This window comes from Bos grunniens, chromosome 15, assembly GCF_055505025.1.
Source record: "Bos grunniens cultivar Pamir isolate PY7600 chromosome 15, Bosgru_T2T1.0, whole genome shotgun sequence".
Classification (NCBI taxonomy): Eukaryota; Metazoa; Chordata; class Mammalia; order Artiodactyla; family Bovidae; genus Bos; species Bos grunniens.
Genome location: NC_141179.1, coordinates 74,735,137 through 74,758,090, shown reverse-complemented (window position 1 = coordinate 74,758,090; position 22,954 = coordinate 74,735,137). Strand labels below are relative to the sequence as shown.

Genomic DNA, 22,954 nt, shown 5'->3' with positions numbered 1-22,954 from the left:
GCTCCTTTGGGCTCTGAACAAAAGCATCCCTGGGGATGGGGTGGGTGGCCCTTTCATGGTTAGAGGGGAAAGGCCAGCCTGGGACAGCTTGTCCCCTGAGCAGTTCAGGGCCCCTGATCTCCCTGCAGTCACGGCAAGGTCACTCTGGCGCAGGATCAAGAGTAAAGGGAGCTCCTTGCCAGGAAGACCGAACCCTGGAGACAGAGACGCCCTGCCCGGCTCCCACCAGGGGCTGGTGCACTTCATCCCACGTGGAGGCTGGTCCCACGCCCCGGGTCCCAGGTGTGCTGGCCGCCCACATCCTACGTGCGGGGAGGAGAACTGAACATAACAATTTAATTCCTTTCTCCTTGTACTTTGGAAATTATCACTCTTTTCTCTCTTGGGGGGCGTGCTCTCCCTGACACGTGCTGTTCCTTTGATTTGTTTCCCTGGCAATAAAGACGGAAGACTGAAGGCGCCATCAGAAGGAGGCACAGGTTGTTTGTTTTCAGGTCCTGGGGGTGCCGAGGGCTGCGTGAGGAGCAGTCACGACTCCTCCGCCGTTCCGTAAATGACTCACAGCAGAGGCTTCTGGTTTCTCACTGTTCTGTTTTAATAGCAGGAGAGAGGGGGTGGACCACAACTTAAGGCGCATCTTGCTGCCCCCGGGAGAGCAAGGAGCAAGGAATCTTCTTCAAGGGCAAGGCCGAGAAGGGTATCTGCCTGGCAAATGGCTTGTCCAGCATCAGTCTTCACAGTGGCTGCGGGGCCCTGTGGCCAAGAGGCAGTGACCAGCTCACCTGTGGGGGCCTCGTGGCTCCTGGATCTGGTGGGGAGGGGCGCCGTCTGCCAGCTGGGGTTGGCCCTCAAGTACCTGTCGGACCCTCTGCATCCCTGGGAGGTGGGAAGGGGCAAGTGAGGGTCAGCATGGATGCTGGGTGGGTGCGGACCAACCAGCTCAGGCTGCTGGGGCCCCAGCGGGGCCAGAAGCAGGAGGGTGGGCTGAAGGGCGCGGTCAGGAGCCGAGACCACTAACCCAGGCGAAGCCGGTGGGTCTTGTCCGAGAAGACCAAGCGGAACCAGCCGGGCTCTTTGCACTCAAAGGCTTTGCCAAAGGACAGCAGCACCTTGTTCTCCAAAAACCGACGCCAGAGCAGCACCTCCTCCTCAAAGGTGGCCTTGGGCAGGTACTGGGAGGGGTGAAAGGAACTCGGGATGCTCGCCTGCTGGAGGGAGCTTTCTCACCACCGCCCCCCCCCCACCACCCCACAACCTGCATTTCCACCTGCATCACCTTCCTCAAGTCGACCCAGATGAAGAAGCCGGCCCCACGGCTCACAAAGGGGATACCCAGGGCCCGGAGGTCCTCAGAGACATAGGTGTGGGCAGCCTTGAGCCGGGCGTGGTTTTCCGGCAGATACACTTGGTTGATCCAGTCTGCGTGGGTGAAACAGAAGCCAGAAGATCAACCTCCCATCAACCCTCCACTGTGTCCCGAGAGCCGGAGCACTGAAGGGAAAAAGGCCCTGAGCTGCCCAGACTGGGTGAGCCCCACTCCGCTGGCTGATTGGGGGTGATAGGAACAGTCAGTGAAAAGCACCTTAAATCCAGGTACTCGGCCGTTCAGGAGCCCCCAGACACAAAGTCCCTCAGGACCCAGACTCTCACCAGAGGTGCACCCATTACAGTGACACTTCCGAGTCACCCAGCCGAGGCCCAGATCTCAGTGTGGCCACTGACGAGTTATAGGGCCTTGGACAACTTCACCTCCCTGATCCTCCCCATTTTTTAACTGACCTTTGTTTTCGGTGTCCAATTCAATGAACTGTAATATATACGTATATTTGTGTAAACCAAACCCCCTCCACACACACACACAGGCAGGCTACTGAACAGTTCCCTGACCCCAGAGAACACCCTCATGCTGTCTGAAGTCACATCACCCCCTTTCCTACAACTGCTGGTCTATTCTCCATCACTGTAGTTTTTGCCTTTTCCAGAACATTACGTAAGTGGAATCATACAGTAATGTAATTTTTTGAGACCGGTTCCTTTCACTCAGCACAATGCCCTTGTGCTGGGTCATCATGGGCATTAGAGCAGCACAGTATCCCACCGTGTGGGTGAACCACAGTTTGCTTCTCCATTCATCTGCAGAAGGACGCTCGGGTTGTTTCCAGTTCGGGGTGATGATGAATAAAGCAGCTGTTCACGTTCATGGAGAGGTTTTTGTGTGACCATGAGGGCAAAGATCTCCCTGGGCCGGGAAGATCCCCTGGAGAGGGCATGGCAACCCACTCCACTACTCTTGCCTGGAGAACCCCATGAACAGAGGAGCCTGGCGGGCTACAGTCCATGGGGTTACAAAGAGCTGGGCACGACCAAAGCGACTTAGCACACACGCAAGGGCAAATATCTCAGAGTGGGGTTGCTGGGCCATTTGGTAAGCGTGTGCGAACTTTATAAAGAACTGCCCAGCTGTTTTCCAAGGTGACCGTTCCATCTTACATTCCCGCAACAGCATGTGAGTTCCAGCTGCTCTGCGTCCTCACCAATACTTGATACTCTCACTATCTTTTTAAATTTAGCTACTACCACAGGTGTGTAGTACCTGGTCCTCATTTTCCTCATCTATAAACCAATGAGGAAATTACAGGTACACCTGCTTCCGAGGATTCTGGGGAGGGGCAAATGAGATGATGCATCGAGAGCATCTTGCAGGGCTCAGTGAGTGGTGGCGATTACAGGTAACCTTTCTATCTAAACTCACTCTCTGAACCCAGGAACAGAACCGATCTGCATAGAGAGAGATACTTCCATTATAACAATTTTCCCATCATAGTGTCTGCTCTTTTCCCAGGGCTCACAGCTAAGAATAATGAATCCACATTGATTAAGTGCCTGCTATATGCCAGGTGCCATTCTAATTGAATGACAAATTCCACCATCCCTACAAGACAGAGTCCATGATGATCCCTGTTTTGCGGATAAGAAACTGAGGCTCTGGGAGGTGAAGGAATAGGCCACGTAGTCAGGAAGTGACGGAGTGGGGCATGAACCCAGTCTGGGCTCGGAGCCAGCACTCTCAAACACCACCCTAAATTCATCTCGTGGGAGAAGTATCCACAACCCCTGGCCAGTCCCTCCCACAACCTCAAGGGGCCAGGCCCAGGCAGTCACCACGGTCCCGGAGCAGCTGTGCCATCTGGTACTGGACCAGGCCACTGAGGCCGTGATAGCGGCACAGGGAGGCCACCGCCGTGGCCACGGCCCGGTTTTCCGTGTACAGCGTGCCGAAGCGGAGCCCAGACATCCCGAAGTCCTGCAGGAGACAGGCACCGTGGGTGGTGTGGCCAGCCCTCCTGGAGGAAGCCAGCTATACCCACCTCTCTGCCCTCCCACCTCCCTGACACCCCCAAGGCCAGCCAGGAACCCACCTTGCTGGTCGCCCACATCACGTGGGTCCTCTGGGGGTCAGGCAGCCTGCAGAGAGCACAGCGTGAGAACAGAGGCAACACAGACCCGCGGGCACTCACAGGATGGGTTGGTCAAATGACGAGATGGATGGACAAACCCGGTTTCATCTCCTGAATCACTAATTCCTCTACATGCCTTACAGCAGGAGTCAGCCAACTGCAACCCACAGGCCAAATCCATCCTGCTGTCTGTTCTTGGAATTGAAGCTTTATGGGGGACAGCCACACTCTTTCACGTACATACCATCCAGGGCTGTTTTTACGCTATAATGCCAGAGTTGAGTGAACAACCATATGACCCGTAAAGCTTAAAATATTTGCCATCTGATCCAAAAATATTGCCAACCTCTGATGCAGAGCATACTTCAAGCATCACTTCCTCACAGACCTCATCTGACCACCTCCCTGTAGACCAGGCCAACTGGGTACCCCAAGCCGATCCTCTGCTGTCTCCGCAGACACCTCCTTTGTAATCATCAAATGATTAGCTGTGTATCTAGTTGCTAAAGCTTGTAGAAATATAAGATCCACATAAGAAGGGCCTGTGTCTCTCTTGTTCACTGACATATCTCCAGCACAGCACAGTGTCCGGCCCACAGTAGGTAGCAAGTCCCTGTCTCTCCGAGTCCCAGTCTCCTAACCATGTGCCATCCGCTTGGCAGAGCCTTGTGAGGACTGGCTGAATAGAGCAAAGGAAAGTGTTAAGGGACCATTGACTGAAACCACCCTAGCCAGGCAGGATAATAGCCACTGGTGTGAGTTATCTCACAGCAAGAGAGAGGTCCTGATGAAGGACACGGAACTGACAAGCTACTGCCTGCCAGAAGAATCCAGGAGCGGCTGAAAGGAGGGAGGAAACACCAGCCCATAATGTGTCCTTCCAGCCTCCCAGAAGCCCTCACGCTGGAGATCATCTTGATTGAGAGATGCTCGTGCTGCCAGGGAGGACCTTGAATTGAACCAAAAACGGGCACAAGCAAGATGACTGGCCAGAGAGAACCCAGAAAGCTAACCCCATCACCATAAAACCCAAGATATCGAGCCACGTGGCAAAGCGGTTCTCCTGGGTCCCTATCCCCTGCTGTTCTCCTCCCAGGCACCCCTTCTCAATTAAGTTTCTTGCTTTGTCAGCGTGCGTGTCTCCTCGGACAATTCACTTCCAAGTGCTAGGCATGAGCCCGCTCTCGGGCCCTGGAAGGGGTCCCTCTCCCAGACACAAAAGGACTCAGCAGGGCTGAAAGTCTAAACAAACATGGAGCCGTCAGAATCCCTGAATGCCGGATGCGCAGGCTTGACAGGTGATCTGCTCCAAGTATTCCCACAGGTGCTCTGCCTACACATGCCTGACTCAAGAATAAGTCTAACTTGACTCAAACTGCATCTAACACAAAAAAGCTCGGATAGCTGGCAGGGCTTGGCACACGCAGGGGGCCCCAGGAGTATTTGCTGAAGGAATGAATGAAAATGGAGGGACTCTGGAGATGAAGGCAACAGCAGAGAGGCCCATTTCCCACCCTCCCAACCCTCCCTCATGGAATCCTAAGACTCTTCCTTGGAGCTTTCAGAAACCCCACAGAACAGTTTAAAAACCAGCGACTGGCCCCACCTCCCTTCTCGCTGGGGGATCTGAGGACTGCAGGATTAGGGGGAAGGCAGAGGAATTGCCCTGCGGGGGCGGGGCCGAAAGAGTCAGCTCACCTTTCCAGGCTCAGGACACTGCGGTACCCAGCGGACTCCTCAAACACGGACAGCATGTAGACCTCGTCCACCATCACGTGCAGCTCATGCCTGGAGGGCAGGTGCGGGTGAGGGGGGGGGGCGGCGGGGAGAGAGCTTGGTTTGCTGGTTAAATGCGCCCCCCCAGGGTGGGATGGCAGTGAGTCAGAAATCCAGAAGGACCACAGTCTAGCCCAGGGCTACCGAACTTGCTTTTTCCAAGAATATCCATCTTCTTCTTTTTTTTTTTTTTCAAACAGAGATGACACTGGGGCTTTTGAAGCACTGTGGGGGAAGGCAGAGCCCTCAGGCACCTCTACAGAAGGGACACAGTTAGGTGTGAGGCAGTTAAGTGTCTCAGACGGTAAAGAACCTGCCTGCAATGCAGGAGACCCATGTTCGATCCCCGGGTTGGGAAGATCGCCTGGAGAAGGAAATGGCAACCCACTTCAGTATTCTTGCCTGGAGAATTCCATGGACAGAGGAGCCGGGGGCGCTTATAGTCCATGGGATTGCAGAGAGTCAGAAACAACTGAATGACTAACACTCACACCTAGTTAAGTACAGACAGACCCAGATTCACAGCTGGCTCCGCCCCTCACTCTGAGGCTCAGTCACTGGGATAAAGACAATATCTGCACCTCTTAGCACTGCTGCAAGGATTACACAAGCGAGAGCGTGAGGGGCTAGCAGGGGCCTGGCCCCTAGAACGGGCAACAAACGACCGTTGTTGTTTCAAAAAAGAAAGAGCTAGCATCCCACCAGAGCACTGCTCCCCGCCCCCACCCCCGACTCTCCTGCCAGGAAGGGTAGAAGCAGGTAGAAACTTACAGTGGGGCCAAGAGGGCAGCAGGCACCACACCAAAGCTCACATCAGAACCCTAACCTGTCACAGGCTTCGTGGGATGAGTGTGGGGCACCTCACCTCTTGGCAAACTCCAGGTACTCCTGCAGCTCCCCTGGGGAATAGATGTCACCCAGAGGATTCTGGGGGTTGATGAGGATGAGGCCTTTGACCTTCACACCCTGAAACATCAGTAGGGCAGGAGACCCTCAGCTCCTCCCCAAGGCCACAGAGTCCCACCGGACAGGCCGGGCACTGGGCAGGATCCCGGGGAAATCTGTTCACCACTCAACATGAAATGAAGAAGGGCAAAGAATCATATCTGCAGCATCGTATCAGATATAAAAGAAAACAAATGCAGAGACCAAAGCTCAGAGGGAAATATGTCCAAACACCAGTAGAAGTTGCCTTTGTTGGTAGAAATATGGGTGGGAGGTTGTGCTTTTAAAATTCCCACAGTGGTCATGTATGACTTCTATGACCAAGGTTAAAAAAAAAAAGATAGATTGATAGATTTCTGAAAAGTGGACTGGACAGGAACCACTGGTCTCTGCCATTCTTCAGGATCCCCTCAGAGCGAGGGGGCTACCTATTCAAATCACCAGAGAGATCGTTGAACCACAGACTTACAAGTTCCATGCTTGACCCAGGCTGAGTGGGGGGCAGTGTTTTTAATCAAGCTCCCTGGTTGATTCTTTGTACACTGAGAGTCTCAGGGATTTTCTCTAGTGGGAAGACCTCTATGGGCAGGCTCCTTCTTGACCCTCAGAATGGTTCCATGCTACCACCCTATCCCCATCTCCAATATAGAGTTTCAACCCTTCTCCTTAGGAGATCGGTCCACAGGAAGGGGGTCCCTGCCCTGCTCAGAGCCACCCACTTCCAGCCTTGGGTTTAATTTGATCCCCAGACCTCAGAATTAGCTCCTTGCAGGGCCATCTCCAGCTTCTCCACTGTGAGCTGGAAGGGGCGTGTTTCCAGCCCAGTGACCTGAAAAAGATCCACAAAAACCACCAGCCAGATTCAGTCACCTCGCTCCGGACCTGCAGGCTGGGGTCTCACCTCCCCACTGTCATCTCCAGCCTCCTCTTAGGACAATCTCAGAAAACACAGGATGTGAGGGGTCACTCCCTTCTAACTGCTACCCACACATCACATCAGGTCAGGGACAGCCTCACAGCTCTTAGGTTTGGAGAAAAGCCCCCTGAGGTCCTCTGACTGGGGTCCCTGAGCTTCCATGTGGAGGTCTGCTCTGCCCTGTTCTCACCCCACCATTTCTGTGTGGTCTCCCTGGGATGCCCTTGGCTTCTACATAGACCCTAGGGATCTCAGAGCTGAAAGATCAAATGTCCCCAGGGCACCCAGGCAAGGGCAGCCATGGCCAATGGGAGACCCCATTCTCCTTCTGGCCATAATCCCAGAGCCTGCAGCATGGACTTCCTCTCATGACCACTGTCAAATTCAGAAGCAGGAACATCCTGGCCTATAGGAAGGTCCAGGCCCACCGGGGGTCCCAGAAACTCTTACCTCACTGTCCAGATAGACACAGACCAGTCGGACGTTGCCATAGAGATACACGTGCTGTGTGATGGCTCCATAGTAAGGGGCAGGGATCAGGAAAGCCTCTGGGGGCAGGAGTGAGCCAGGGCCTGTCACCCTCTGGCCAGGATGCCCAGAGCCCCCATCCACTGACCCCCCACGCCTCTCTAAGCCTTCAGTGTCCTCGGGGAGTATGCTTCCTCTCTTTCAGCTCCCAAAACTCTTCCTAAAGCTTGGATCCACTGAGATCAGTCCCTTTTCCAATAATTAGTAGCTAACCTTTATTGAGCACTTACTATGTGTGGGGATCTGTGCTAAATACTTTTTAATCTTGTTTGACCATCACAGCCACTCTGCTATTATCTTAACTTTACTGATGAGCAAACTGAAGCTTAGGTCCCTCAGAAGCACAGGACATGCTCGGTCACTCTGAGGACAGACTTGGAACCAGGAGTCGAAACTGCAGGGCGATGATCTGGGTTTGACAAACGGAAAAACTTGACAGTGGCTAGAGCTGCCCAGAGACAGGACGTGCTGCTTCTGGAGGAATGGGGACACTGAACCAAAGGCTGAGACCACTAGGTGGGAGGGGTGTCACGCAGAAGACTCTCGCTGTGGACGGGGCTTGATGAGATGATGTCCAAGGTCTGCTCTAACGCAGAGGTGAAGGCACTGCCCCAGTTCTGCAGCAGTCACATCGGTCAGGCTGAGCTCCCCAGCCTTTCCTTCAGCACAACCCCCTCCCACAACTCCCAGGTCTGGAAGGAGTGGCCTTTGTCCTACATGTCCCCTCTGCTGACCACAGGGATTGGACCAAAGGTAGACAAATGACCCCCGGAGCCAATGCACCGGCTGGCCAGACACCCATCACGTTCTCTGAATCTCAAGACTTTGCTCCAAAAAGCAAAGACCCTTGTGAGATGAGAATGAGCACTTGAATGCAGAGGTCATGGAGTCAGAGCTGGGTCAACAACCCGGGGCCCTACAGAGTTGAGGATGGTCCAGAAGAGGAGGGAGGGGGACCGCGCACGTCAGGGACAGACAGAGAGTGTGTGCTTCTCCCACTCTTGATCGTTCTCGGATGGGTAGGAAACTGCCTGTTACATCCTTGCGATGAATCTTCCTTTTAGGTTCAAAATATTACAGCTCTGTGTGTGATTCTGAGAAGTAACTCAACCCCTTGGGACTTAATCTCCTCATCTGTTAAATGGGAATAAGCCCAGAACCTATCTCATTGAAGTTATAGTGGGGATTAAATGACAGACTGCCTAGCCTTAGACCAGTGCCTAAAACATAGTATGTGGTCAATAAAAGTTACTAATAGTAGTTTAGAAGTTAAGCTCGTGTGAGCGGGCCTCTGTTCCTGGCAGCCAACAACCCTGACCACGACTACAGACAACGTGTCCTTGAAATGACCATGGCTCTTGCAGTAGGCGCCACTGGCTAGCCAGTAGACATCCATTCCTAAGAGAGCACACAGATTTTTCAGCTATGACCAGCAAGAAATCCAAGGAAAGTGGACCTTCCCCCAGCCCCTGGGATGAAGCAAGTTTAGCTTAAACCAACCAGGGTTCTCCTACGCTTTGCCAGGGACTGCTTTGGGAATGGGTCTGTGAGTCCGTTCTGGCCAGAAAGATGAAAGGGACTCTCCTGGAAAAGAGCAGGCCCATTTCCTCCCTCCCCTCAAAAAAGAGATGGGCAAAGCCCAGCCTCCCTCTCTTCCTGCTTTAGGACACGCTGTGACGTGAGGCTGTGGGTACCATCAGTGAGCACGAGCAAAAGCCAAGGTCGTCACAGAGGCAGAGCCCAGAAGCCTGGCACCACCTTGATTTCCCCTGGAACTGCCAACCTGTGCTGTCTTGTCAGGGCTCAGCCCCCCGCGGTGGTCTAACGGTCTATTAGGGCAAAAGCATCTGATGCAGCCCTCCAGGCCCAGCAGCTGGGGTCGGGGGGCAGGGTTGGGGTGGGGGAGCTGCAGGCCCAGGGCCAAGGTCTACTCACCTCCCGCCTCACACAGCACCGTGGCCAGAGCAGAGAAGAGAGAGGCACAGCCGTTCAGAACAACCACCTGAGGGCGACACGTCCACGGGACCAAGATGAATCTGTGCGGAAGGGAGCACGGGCCTGCAGCCTGGATCCCGGGGGGCGCAGAGGCAGGGCCAGGCTGCAACTCGGGGGGCCCACCTGGGCACTGTCACAGCAAAGCCACGGGGGTCCCCGCAGGCCCCTCCTGACTAACAGCCGAATCCATTTGTGTGGCTCACTCGTGGGGACTCTGTTCCAGATCCGCTGAGCAAGCAAGAGGGAGCTGGTCACTCAGAGAGCCCGGCCCGAAGGCGTGGAGGCAAAGAGGGGCCACAGAGCAGAGCAGGGCAGAAATTACGCTGTTGCCGCTGTTTAGTCGCTAAGTCACATCTGACTTCTTTGTGACTCCATGGATTACAGCCCACCAAGCTTCTCTGTCCATGGCGTTCTCCAGGTAAGAACACTGGAGTGGGTTGCCATGCCCTCCTCAGGGGATCCTCCTGACCCAGGGATCTGGAAGCGTCTCCTGCCTGGCAGGCAGGTTCGTGACCACTGAGCCACCTGGGAAGTCCTGCAGAAATTATACCCAAACTCTAAATATCTAGGGTGAGGGGGAAGAAGGGAGGGGCGTCTTCCTAATTTCCATATCAAAACTAAGTGACCCCATCGTACCCCTGGTCAGCCAGAAGTTGGGTAGGGAGCAGAAGAGGAGGAAAGAGCAGAGAAGGGGAGTAACTCACATTCTCCGGTTTAAGGGGTGCGGGGCTTCTGCAGTAGAAAGACAGGAACCTGGCCACTTCCTCCCGGAGGCTGGAAATCAGACAGACAGACAGCAGTGATTGTCAGTGGGGCTTGAACTCCTCCCCCACCCCTTCCATCCCAAAGCTCCTCTGGCGCATCTTCAGGCAGCTGCCATCACCCTTCTCTGCTTCCCATGAGGGGAATACAATCAGTATTTGTCTCCATTCCTTGGCCCCCACCTCCCTCCTTGGCCCCAACACTATCCACATACATGGAAACTTTCATTCCAGTAGTTGTAGGACACGCAACCTACCTAATCAGCAGACTGTAGGAATATCACAAGTAACACTCTCTATGTAGATCTAGCTAATAGTAATAATAATAATACTAACACATTATCATAATAAAATATATAATGTATAACAACATAATTATTATAACAATAACTATTATCATAGTTATCGCTAACATTTACAAGCATTTACCTTATGCAGGTGTTAGAGAATTTTCCTTAATCTTCATAAAACTCTTATCTATAACACAACTACTACTATTCCCATTTTACAGACAAAGAAACCGAGGCTTGAAGGGATTAGGTCATGTGCCGATTAGCGGCAGAGTCCACGCTCAAGCCCAGTGGTCTGACTCTAGGGCCACCATCCTCATTATTACAAGAGCGGGCGCCTTGGAATTACCCTTGGAATCAAGTCCTGCTCCAGTACTAAATCCTTAGGACTGCATCTGGGCCCTAGTAAGTGCCCCACAAATATAAAGGCTTATTAGTTTCATTTATCATCTCCCATCTTACAGCAACAGGAGTCCCCAAGCTGATTCTGGCTCCTCTAAAGCTACTGAGAAACTGGGAACAAAGACCTCTGGCATGAAGGCCCTCCCTGTGCCTCAGACTCAGAGAGACCAAGTCTGGGGGCCTCTGAGCGGGGGCGAGACAGGCAGGAGGCACCAGTTCTCTGCAGATGCTCAATGAGACCCCATGACCGCCAGCTCTCCAGGACCAGGCCTCAGCCCAGGGCAGGCTTTTCAACCCAACACTGTTGATGTTTGGGGCCAGATCATTCTTTGCCGTGGGGGCCATCCCGGGCATTGTAGGAAGTCTAGCAGCATCTCTGACCTCTACCCAGTAAAAGCCAGCAGCACCCCCTCCCCCAAGGTACAAAAACCAAAAATGTTTCCAGATGTTGCCACATGTTTCCTGGGAAGCAAAACCGCCCTGGAGGTGAGAACCACTGGCCCACAGGTCCTACTTACAACAGATGTCCCCTCCAGTCGGGGTACTGCAACAGGGCCGGCTCCACCTGCAGCATGTCACTCTGACTCAGCTGGGGACAGAGAGGGGACAGCAGGGCTGAGGGCCGCACATGCTCACGGGCACCCGTATCCATGCAGCACTGGGGCCTCTCAATCCAAGGGCTGCTCACCAGAGAACAGGGGCAGGGACAGGGATAGGCCAGGAACAGCATTCTCATGCCCATTCTGCAGATGAGGAAACTGAGGCTTAAAAATGTCAGGTGTGGGAGTTCCCTGGCAGTCCAGTGGGTAGGACTCCTGGCTTTCACGCAGCAGGCACAAAATTCCATCCCTGATTCAGGAACTAAGATCCTACAAGCCATGCAGCGTGGCCAAAAACAGCCAGGTGGCTAGGCAATGGTACAGTACTAGCAAGGGGAAGAGCTGAGATGAAACCGAATTTCTGAGCCCTAGTCCAGTGCTCTTTATACAATACGCCACCTAACAAAAGCAGACAGTGGATTTGCGGAGGCGGTGGAGGAGACCTCGACCCTCAGCTCCTCTGTGGGCTGACAGAAGAGGCCTCAGAATTGGGTTCCCTATTTTGGTCTTGGTTCTGAGTCCTGGAGGGACTCAGGCCACTGTGCTCCTGCAGCCTCAGCTCAACCTCACACTTGGGAAAACGCGGCCATTTCCAGATCACCTCCACTGCCCCGGTGCCGGGTTAGGGACTCCATGGCATCACACACACAAAGTCGAGGAAAGGCAGGAGCCATGGGCGGTGGAACAACATGGAATAGAGGGAATCAGCCACGTGTCCATAACTCCATCCTCCTCCCTTTCTCCCTCTCTCCTGAGAGCCACGCTAGCCAGTACAGAGGCCACTGGCCACTGTGGCTCCTGGCTCCTTATGTGCGACTCTCCTGAAGTGAGACACTGGATTCTGAAGACTTATATGAAATAAGTACGTAAAATATGGGGCTACCCAGGTGGCTCTGTGGTAAAGGGCCCACCCCAATTCTCGAGTTTGAACCCTGGATTGGGAAGATTCCCTGGAGAAGGAAATGGCAACCCGCTCCAGTATTCTTGCCTGGGAAATCCCATGGACAGAGGAGCCTGGCGGGCTACAGTCCATGGGGTCGCAAAAGAGTCAGACACGACTTAGCAACTAAACAACACCAACACCAACATGTAAAACAACTCATTAATAATTTTTATATCGATTACATGTTGAAGTGGCCATATTTTAGATATGTTGCACTGCATAAAATACATGATGAAAATGAATGTTACCAGTTTCTTTGTACTTGTTTAATAGAAAAATTTTAATTGTACATGTGGCTCACGTTTTATTTCCACTGGATGGCGCTGAGCTGCCTTAGGGTGGGGAGATGTCTTTGGGTAGAACAGGCTTTAAAGTCCACTCCCTACACCCCTCTCCCATCATGGCTCAGATGTTCCCCTTTGGAAACATGCTCCTTTGGGTGAAGTATCCCTCTCTCCACAGCCCCAGACTCTGACTCCTAGGCCTCGAGAGACAGGTGGTTCCCGTGGTTTGCTAGAGATGGCTCTCACTAGTCAAGAAATCTGATTATTCTCTCTATACGTGGGTAGGGAGAGTGAAGGGGAAGGGGCAAAATAAGGGTAGGCGATTAAGAGGTCCAAACTACTAGGTATAAAATATGCTACAAGGATATACTGTACAATATGGGGAATATAGTCAATATTTTATAGTAGCTATAAATGGAACATAATCTTTAAAATTTTTCCTAAAATTAAAAAAATTAAAAATTTTTTTTAAATTAAAAAAAATTTTTTTAATTGTGCATCACTGTTATATACCTATAACTTAAATAATACTGTATAGCAATTACACTTCAACTTAAATAAATAAAATAATCTGCTTACTACATTTTCAGCAATTTTTCAACATGTGCTAAAAACCAGTCATTTTCAAAACTGAAATTATATAAACTATATAGAAATTATGTAAGTCAATCATAGTAAAAACAAAAGTAAAAAAATAAGTAAAAATCATAGTAAATCAAATCATAGTAAAAAAAAAAAAAAGGGAAAAGGTACTCAGACAATACTGCTTATGGTCGACATTATTGCACTTCGCTCCCATCTGTGCTCCGGGGGTTCTTCCTGTCCAGGTGTCCGCATGGGGGGCCACCACGTGGTGGTGCCGTGCCCCTCTCTTCCCAGCTCTGCGTGCAGTGATAGCACAGCACGACCCTGAATCAGCCACAGTGGGGGTATGCACACTATGGGGGACTCCGCAAAAGCCACAGATAGGACCTCTCCTGCCCCAGGGCCAGTCATTAAACACTGACCACACGTCGCTGAGTGTCTCCCCCTGAGAGCAGGGACCCAGCCAGCAGGAGGGGCTGAGGCGGGAAAGAGCCAGAAGAGGAGAAGCAGCAGAATCAGAGTCAGGAAGTAACTCGCCCCAGATGGCAGAGAACGTGGTCCCCAAGGCAGAGGTGGGTCTCCTGACTCCAAGACTGGGGCAACTGAGGCAAGCAGCCGGCTCTCTGGGGGGAGCATTCCAGGGAATCCCAGAGAAGACAGCCCCTCGGAGCTGGGGATGCCGCTCAGAGGTGCAGTGGGACTTACCCGTCTGGATAGCAGGTCAAAACAGAGTTTGTTCTCACTGGTGCCCAAGTTAATGATGCCCTGGAGGTGAGAGGTACAGAGCCACGTAAGCACAGCAGAGGGTGCCAGCAGAAGGCTCCAGGAGCGCACGAGGCAGCGAAGTGGAGCTCTGCAGTCTCGACCTTCCCACTACCCCACCTGGTCTTTGCTCAAGTGCTGCCCTCCACAGGGTTCCCTGATAGCATCTCCCCATTTCTAAAGCTCTGTGCAAATGCCTTCTCCTCCAGGAAGCCCTCCTTAAAATCCCACCTGCAAGGGATCTTTTCTTCTTCGGGACCCCAAAGCGCTTTAGCTGTCCCCCCTTGAGAGCACTGGTCAGTTTCCATCCCAGGTCACAAAGACTGATGTACAGGCTTTCTCTCCCCTACAAGATGGGAAGGTCCCTGAAGACACCACATGCCCAAGGCACACCCTGAATCTCTCAAGAGGCTCAGTTTACAGGCTGCCAGAATGTGTACGCAGTAAACTGGTGCTCTGGCAGGAACAGGAAGAAAGGTGAATATACAACAAGCAGAGGCCCTGGGCTGCTGGAAATTCTCCCTGCGGTGGGGACCCATGCCACATTACACAGCATCCAGATTCCAAACCCATAAGGCACTGTTTTCATAGGACAAGGAGGAGGGCAGGCACAGCTCAAGTTGCCCCTTATACATTCCCTGAAAAAAAACTCATGCACAGCTAATTCCTGACCCCTAAGGTATTAGAGGGGATGGGGAAGGAGGAAGGATGAAAAAGTAGACCTTTACTGGGCTCAGCTTATGACAAATAAAAGGCAGTGTTTCTTCACGCCCCAGGGAGAAAACCTATAGGATCTTCCCTGCCACCAATCCATCGCCGAATCCTGACACTTGTACCTGCAGATACAGGCACAGTCCAAGCAGTTCTCCTCCACTGCTAAGCCACCAGTCTCTCTTGTCTACATTATTGCAATAGCTTCCCTCCTTCCTTTCCTGATCATTCCCTCATCCCCATTCTCCCTGAGTTGAACCTCCATCCAGCAGTCTGAGTCTAACTCATCTTTTTAAAAGAAAAATCAGATCCCACTGCTCTTCCTTTGAACCCTTTCCATCCCATTTAGTCTAAAATCAGAAGACTCACCATGTCCCATGAGACCCTACAGATTTAGTACCATTCCTGTCCCCATTTCCTTTCTGACCTCATGCCAGCCTCCAGCCAGTAAGCCCCTCTGCCGTGCCTAGAACTGCTCTGGGGACTTTGTACTGGCTGTTCCTTCTGCCTGGAATGCTTTTCCCCCAGATATCTACAAAGCTCACTCCCTGTGACAGGCAGCCTCCAAGATGGCCCTCAGTGACCCCCTACCTCCTGGTATGCAGGGCCTTGCATAATCCCTTCTCCTTGAGTGTGAATAGACCTAGTGACTGGCTTCTAATGAGCGGAACATGTAGGAGTGTGTGTAGACCTAGTGACCTGCTTCTAATAAACCAAACATGCAGAAGTGATGGGATGTCACTTCCAAGACTAGGTTACAGTCAGTGGCTCCCATCTTGGGCACTCCTGATCTCTCATTCTCTCTTCCTCTCTTGGATCGCTTTACCCAGGGGAAGCCAGCTGCTGTGTCATGAAGCAGCCCCATGGAGAATACCACGGGGGAAGGAACTGAGGGCTGCCAATAACCACGTGAGTGAGCTTGGAAAGGGATCATCCTCCTGCCCACTCTGTAATCATGTGAGTGAGCCTGGAAATGGATGATTTCCCTGCCCCACCAAGTCTACAGATGAGACCACAGCCCCAGCTTCATCGCAACTTCCCAGAATATCTTCAGCCTGAAGCACCACCCTGATTCCTGAATTCCAGAAACTGTGATCTGTTTCTTGTAAACTGCTAAGATCTGAAACACTTTGTTACACAGCAAGAGATAACCAATGCAATCTCTTTCTTTTTCCAGGTCTCTGCCGCAATGTCACCATATTAAAGTGGCCTTCTGCAACCACGTCACCTAAATAGCAACATCCCCAGCCCACCCCACCAGTCCCTATCTAATTACCCTACTTTACTTTTCTCTACAACACTAACCACAACATATTTTATATATTTATGTTTGTTCACTGCCCGTCTCCCATATTAGACTTATACACTCCATGAGGGCAAACTTTATTTTCGTTCATGGCTATAATTCTGGCATATAGAAGAGTGCCAGCACCTGGCACATGCTCAATAAATAAAGACTATTAAAGGTTTATTTGTGCCAGCTCTCTGACCTCTGAAGGTACTACTAGTAATAATTTATAATAACTAGTAAAAATTAGCATAAATAATTATATTATAAAATGTAGCATATAATTAATATGTGTATTATATATTAATATTAATTGTATTAATTAATATATTAAATATATATCTATATTGTATAATATGTAAACATATAATATATATTATATACATTTATTATATAATATATAATATACATTATTATTTATAATTATAATATATAATGTATAATTTATAATTATTATATATAATATATATTACACATATATTACATACATATATACATACACATGCATATATACATATACATACATATATACATATACATATATATAATATGTAATATATATTATATATTGTAATATAAGACATTATATTATTATATATATTATATATATTACATATATATTGTATTATATATAGTATATATTATTATATTACATATATATTGTATTATATATAGTATATATTATTATAATATAATAATATATAATATTGTATTATTTTATATACTGTATTATATATAATATAATCTATATGATGTAATATATGCTGCTAAGTCACTTCAGTTGTGTCCGACTCTGTGTGACCCCATAGAGGGCAGCCTACCAGGCTCCCCCGTCCCTGGGATTCTCCAGCCAAGAACACTGGAGTGGGTTGCCATTTCCTTCTCCATTGCATGAAAGTGAAAAGTGAAAGTGAAGTCGCTCAGTTGTATCTGACTCTTAGCAACCCCATGGACTGCAGCCTACCAGGCTCCTCCATCCATGGGATTTTCCACGCAAGAGTACTGGAGTGGGGTGCCATTGCCTTCTCCGATGATGTAATGTATATAATTATATAATAAATATAATTATAATTATAAATTATAAATATAATTATAGATTATATAATATAACTATATTATATATATTATATAATACAATATATAATCATTATATAATTAAATGTAATCATATATTAAATATACAATATTTATAGTATATGATATATAAATAATATATAAAATATATAAATATAATTATGAATTATAATTATAAGTATAAATTATATACTTAGAAATTATATAAATATAATTATAAATATATTATATTAAGTTATACTTATATAATATATGGTAATATAACTATAATAAATAATAAACTACAATCATTATATAACTATAAATTGCATAAATATATAACATTAATGTATAATATATATTAATAATATATTATATAATATAATTATTATATATAATCATAATATATTAATATATAATATATGTTGCTGCTGCTGCTGCTGCTAAGTTGCTTCAGTCATGTCTGACTCTGTGCAACCCCAAAAATGGCAGCCCACCAGGCTCCACCGTCCCTGGGATTCTCCAGGCAGGAGTGGGTTGCCATTTCCTTCTCCAATACATGAAAGTGAAAAGTGAAAGTGAAGTCGCTCAGTCGTGTCCAACTCTTAGCGACCCCATGGACTGTAGCCTACCAGGCTCCTCCGTCCATGGGATTTTCCAGGCAAGAGTACTGAAGTGGGTTGCCATTGCCTTCTCCCATAATATATGTATTACATATTATATATCATAATATATGTTATAAAATAATAATAAATCATAATATTTATAATTATAAATCAAAATTATAATTATAAATTATATAAACATAATTATATTATATTATATTATATCATAATATATATTATATACTATGTTATATATTAATATATATGTATTATATTATAAATTGTATATCATATATTATAATATATTATATGCATTATATTATATATTATATTATATATTATATATTTATATTATATATTATATGATATTTATATTATACAATATACAATGATATATGATATATTATATTAAATATATAATATATAATTAAATGTAATCATACCTTAAATATATAATATTTCTCTTACATAATATATAAATTATATATACTATATTATATATAGTATATTAATATATTATATAGTTATATATAATATATTATTATATAATTATTATAACTTACTTCCCTGGTGGCTTAGAGGTTAAAGCATCTGCCTGCAATGCAGGAGACATTATAACTTATAATATATATAATATATATATTATATATCATTTATATATTATATAAGATAAATATTATATTTAATGTATGATTACATTTAATTATATATTATTATATATAATATAACATATAATATAATATATATTATATAATTAAATCATATTATATAAATATAATATAATAATATATAATTATATTATATATTAAATATAATTATTATATAATATACATGATTATATATAATATATAATATACACAATTATATATAATATAATATATAATATTATAGTATTCATATAATAACTAATTGCTAGTAATAATTTATAATAATAAATCATAATCATTTGATATAATTATAACAGTTATAATAAATTATTATAATATTTATAATTAATTATATTATAATAACATAATTATTACATATTATAATGATACAATTATTATAAGTTATCATAATTTAATTATTATAAATAATATTTAATATTAATAATTTTATTGATAATTTTAATGATTAGATTATCATTTATAATTATTATAATTTATAATAATTGCATTATTATAATGTGTAACAATTATGTTATTATAATAATACATTAATAATAATATCAACTACCACTTATCGAATGCTGTATGTGAAGCACTGTGCTAATAATTTATATACCTGATAACATTTAGTTGTGACAGAACAGAATATAGCAGGTATTATTACCCCAATATAGAAATGAACTGAGGTTCAAAGACTTTAAGTAGTTAGCTTAAGAATATACAACTTTAAAGTGAAACAGTTTCAGCCTGAACCCTAGCTCTATCCCAGCTCTAAAGGTGAATAGGTGGGCTGTGGATCAGAAGCCATATAAGAGCACTCCATGGTTTCTGAATTCCTCCCCCACAAATCAAGTTTCTCTTAATTATAAGTGGGCCATTTTCTGATTCAGGTAATATATTGGGACCTCTCTAAGCAACACTGGAAACCCCACTGGAAGTCAGAAGTCCATAACTCTAAGGTGACAAGAGCAAGCTGGGTGCTGCCTTATCGTTCAAGGTGGGGTACCCTCCCCCAGTTCTCTCTTGGGTCCCAGTGGGGAGGGGGGTGTCACTCACACTGGGGTTCTTGTCCTCATCATATTCATCCATGTGGTAGGTCCTGTAGCCCTCCTCCGCTGAATCCCAGAACCATTTAATGACGCTGCCTCTAGAGGACAGGTAGGGGCTGCTGGAGGAGAGCTCGGCAGCGGGGTCACCCACTCCATAGAACTTCAGCAGCTTCTCGTCGGGTTTTCTGGAGCATTCTCTTTCCAGACCATCTCCCTTGTTACTGGGCAGGCCCTGTATGGAGTCTGAACCTGGACAGGCGGTAGTCATCCTGAATTCCTTCTGAGGGAGGGTGAACATCTGCAGAAAAACAAAAGCATTCAATCTCTGATCTGATCAAGGACCTTTCATAGCACCAAGCATCAAAAATGAATTGGGGGGGCTTCCCTGGAGGTCCAGCAGTGAAGACTTCACTTTCCAAAGCAGGGAGGTGAGGGTTCAATCTCTGGTGGGGGTGCTAAGATTCCACATGCTGTGTGGTTTAAGAAACCAAAACTTAAAAAAAAATAATAGTAATATAAAAGTTCAATAAAAGCTTAAAAAGTGGTCCACATCAAATACAAAAAAAATCTTTAAAAAAATGAACTGGGAGGCATGGGGCCCTCCCCCCTCTCTATCTCCCCTTCCTTTAAGTTTATATAGTTATCACTTCCTGTGTCCCCTACTAGTTGTAACCATGTGTGCAATCGCTTCAAGGCATCAACGCTACTAAAGGATTTACAAGCAGAGGGTTTATTTGCTACTAATGGCCGCTTCTGCTTGCTTTAGGTTTGGAGAAGTCTTTGATTCTGCAGGCTAACGTGTCACCAGCTTCTTTTTTCCCTTCTTGCTGATCTCAATTAAAAAAAAAAAAAAGTTAAAATTTTCTGACTTCAGGCAGAAAGGGCCTGGAGTCCACGGGTCTTGCGGTGACTGATGTGAACAGGAATAAAGGACAGAATGAGATTACTTGGTGACTTGGAGCAGACAATGGATGAGGCCTGAGAGGAGGGAAATGGGGGTCTCTGCAAGTGCAGGGACCCGGGGCAGCGCCTAGAATTCCATCTTCAATCCCAAACTGGGGCAGTTCTGGCCTCAGGGAGAGGCTGGTCTGATCCTGTGCTCTGGTATGAACTCCACTTTCTAAGCCAGTGTCCTCTTGGGCAACGTGGGTGTAACGGTAACTATCTCATAGGGTAGCCCTGGTGAGGACAGAAACATATGAGTTGGTGTAAATGGCTTAGGATAAATCCTGACTCATGGCCGAAGTACAGTAAATTATATTTATATTAACTGTTATTATAAAACTCCCTGCCAATTTCCCTAGTCCTGATGCCCAAGCCTCACAACACCTGATGATGGGGGACCAACCAGCGGCTCAGAAACGCGGCGGGGGGGGGGGGGGGGGGGCGCTGCCCGGGTTAAATTTTGCTCCATGAAGTCATTTCTAGGTCCTCCCCCAACTGACTGGGCCTCCTGAGCCTTAACTCGGTTCACCACCCCCCACTCCCCCTTAATCCCCCTCCCCGCAGCCTTGGACAGCGGAGAGTTCAGAGCCGGACACCCACGTGGCCGGCCTCGGAGATCCGCGAGAGGGCGGCCAGGGCGGGTGGCAGAGAGCAAGGCCCCTGCAGGACGGCGAGCGCGCGCGAGCCGGCTCCCGCTCTCCGGGAGGAAGTGAGAGTTGGGGCCGAGGGCTTCGAGACGGAAGGACCGGGACTTGCGCAGAGAGACCTAGAGCCCGAGCCCCCGCGGGCCCCCCTGCTCTGCAAAGCGGGTATCACACCTCCTCGGCGGAGCTGGAGGCGCCGGCACCCGAGGCTCCGGGGACGCGCGGTCTCTGTCCTCGCCCGGACGCGTCCACCGCCGCTGAGCGGGGCGCAACCGGGCCCAGGCATCCGCACAAGGGCCCGTCCGCGCAGGGGGCGCACGAGGGGCCGCACCGCGGGGCTGGGGCCCACCAGAGCCTCTCTCCCCGAGACCGGCTCCCACCTTTGGCCGCCCAAGCCGGAGGGGAAGCCGGGGAAGGGGAGGCGGCCCGCGGCCTGAGCCGGTCCAGGAAGAGGCGGGCCGCCTGCTGCCACCGCGGCGCTCTACGGCCTCGGCGCGCTTGACCGCCTTCCAGACCGGGTCTCCCCGCCCCGACACACGCGGGCGCCTCCCTCTGCTCCAGGCCTTAGTTTAGCCAGTTTAAGGCAGTTACCAGGGTTACTCGGCAAATATATGCCTTGTTGGGGCCTATGGAAAAGCCTTTTGGAATTAAGGCGTGTGCATCCTTAAAACATCCTACTGAGAGAGCTATTGACCTGACTTTGTCGTTTCTCCTCCTCCTTTCGTACTACAGAACGCTTGTTGAACTCTACCTTAGACCTATACATTCTGAGACTTTGGAAAAGAACTAGACCTCCCAGGACCCGGGCCCACTCAGAGCCTTGAATAGTAAAAGTCTCCTTTTCCCATGGAAAAAAAAAACCTAGCAGGATCCGTCAGTACAGTATATGTGTGTGTGTGTGTGTGTGTGTGTATACATATATATACATACATATACACATATATACATACATATGTATGTATACATACACACATATATACATATATATACATGTATATATATTAATACCTAGAGCAGTTTTTTAAAAGTCAAAAGTTATTAACTAAGAATGGAAGTGTTAGTGGCTCAATCGTGTCCAACTCTTTGTGACCCCATAGACTGTAGCCGGCCAGGCTCCTCTGTCCATGGGATTCTCCAGGCAAGAATACTGGAGTGGGTTGCCATTCCCTTCTCCTGGGGACCTTCCCAACCCAGGGATCAAGCCCGAGTCTCCTGCACTGCAGGTGGACTCTTTACCTTTGAGCCACCATGGGTGGAAGCCCCCGTATACTTGGCCCTAAAATGTCTCAATTTCAAAGGATTGAAATTGGTAGTTTCTGTTCTCTAATCACAAAGGAATTAAACTAGAAATCATTAACAAAGATAGCTGAAGGACCCCAAATATTTGGAAACTAAATATTTGCTAAATAAATTATAGAGTTGGACACAACTGAGCGACAGAACTGAAGAAATCACAAGGAAAAGTAGAAAACTGAATGATCATAAAAACCCAGCTTATCAAAATTTATGCGATGTTGCTAAAGCAATGCTTGGAGAGAAATCAGTAACTTTTAAATGCTTACGTTTAGAAAAAACAGCTTAAAACTTTTGGTCTAATCTTCCCTACTAAAAAGCTAGAAAAATAACAAATTGAACCCGAAGTTTAAAAAAGGAAATAAAAAGTAGAAATGAAACAGAAGAGAAACATATGGGGGAAAAAAAATCAATGAAACAAAAAGTTGGGTCTTTGGAAAATATTAATACAATTGATAAACATTTAAATTAACTG

The 22,954-nt window shown here is 47.6% G+C and overlaps 1 protein-coding gene and 1 long non-coding RNA gene across 10 annotated transcripts; one reads left to right on the top strand and one right to left on the bottom strand.

Annotated features, from left to right (window-relative positions):
* Positions 1 to 577: 577 nt before the first annotated feature.
* On the bottom strand, positions 578 to 21,669 carry ACCS (1-aminocyclopropane-1-carboxylate synthase homolog (inactive)). 9 transcript variants are annotated; one of them, XR_015142336.1, is made up of 15 exons: positions 21,143 to 21,669; positions 19,605 to 19,895; positions 14,188 to 14,247; positions 11,590 to 11,660; positions 10,323 to 10,392; positions 9,559 to 9,625; positions 7,546 to 7,643; positions 6,931 to 7,008; positions 6,100 to 6,200; positions 5,157 to 5,246; positions 3,420 to 3,465; positions 3,136 to 3,304; positions 1,277 to 1,419; positions 1,019 to 1,172; positions 578 to 876 (listed from the first exon to the last, which is right to left on the bottom strand). XR_015142336.1 is itself a non-coding variant. In XM_086341238.1 (15 exons), the coding sequence occupies exons 1-15, from the start codon at positions 21,470 to 21,472 to the stop codon at positions 779 to 781; spliced, it is 1,839 nt and encodes a 612-aa protein (XP_086197364.1). In that variant the 5' UTR covers positions 21,473 to 21,669; the 3' UTR covers positions 578 to 778. The 9 variants fall into 9 exon arrangements, 7 of the variants coding, with proteins under 7 accessions (XP_086197364.1, XP_086197366.1, XP_086197365.1 ...); XR_015142337.1 differs by having other exon boundaries at positions 21,361 to 21,669; XM_086341238.1 differs by having other exon boundaries at positions 3,163 to 3,304.
* On the top strand, positions 9,729 to 16,424 carry LOC147358479 (uncharacterized). The gene is made up of 3 exons (XR_015142339.1): positions 9,729 to 10,036; positions 15,786 to 15,864; positions 16,133 to 16,424. It is a non-coding gene; the product is annotated as an uncharacterized LOC147358479 (long non-coding RNA).
* Positions 21,670 to 22,954: the final 1,285 nt, after the last annotated feature.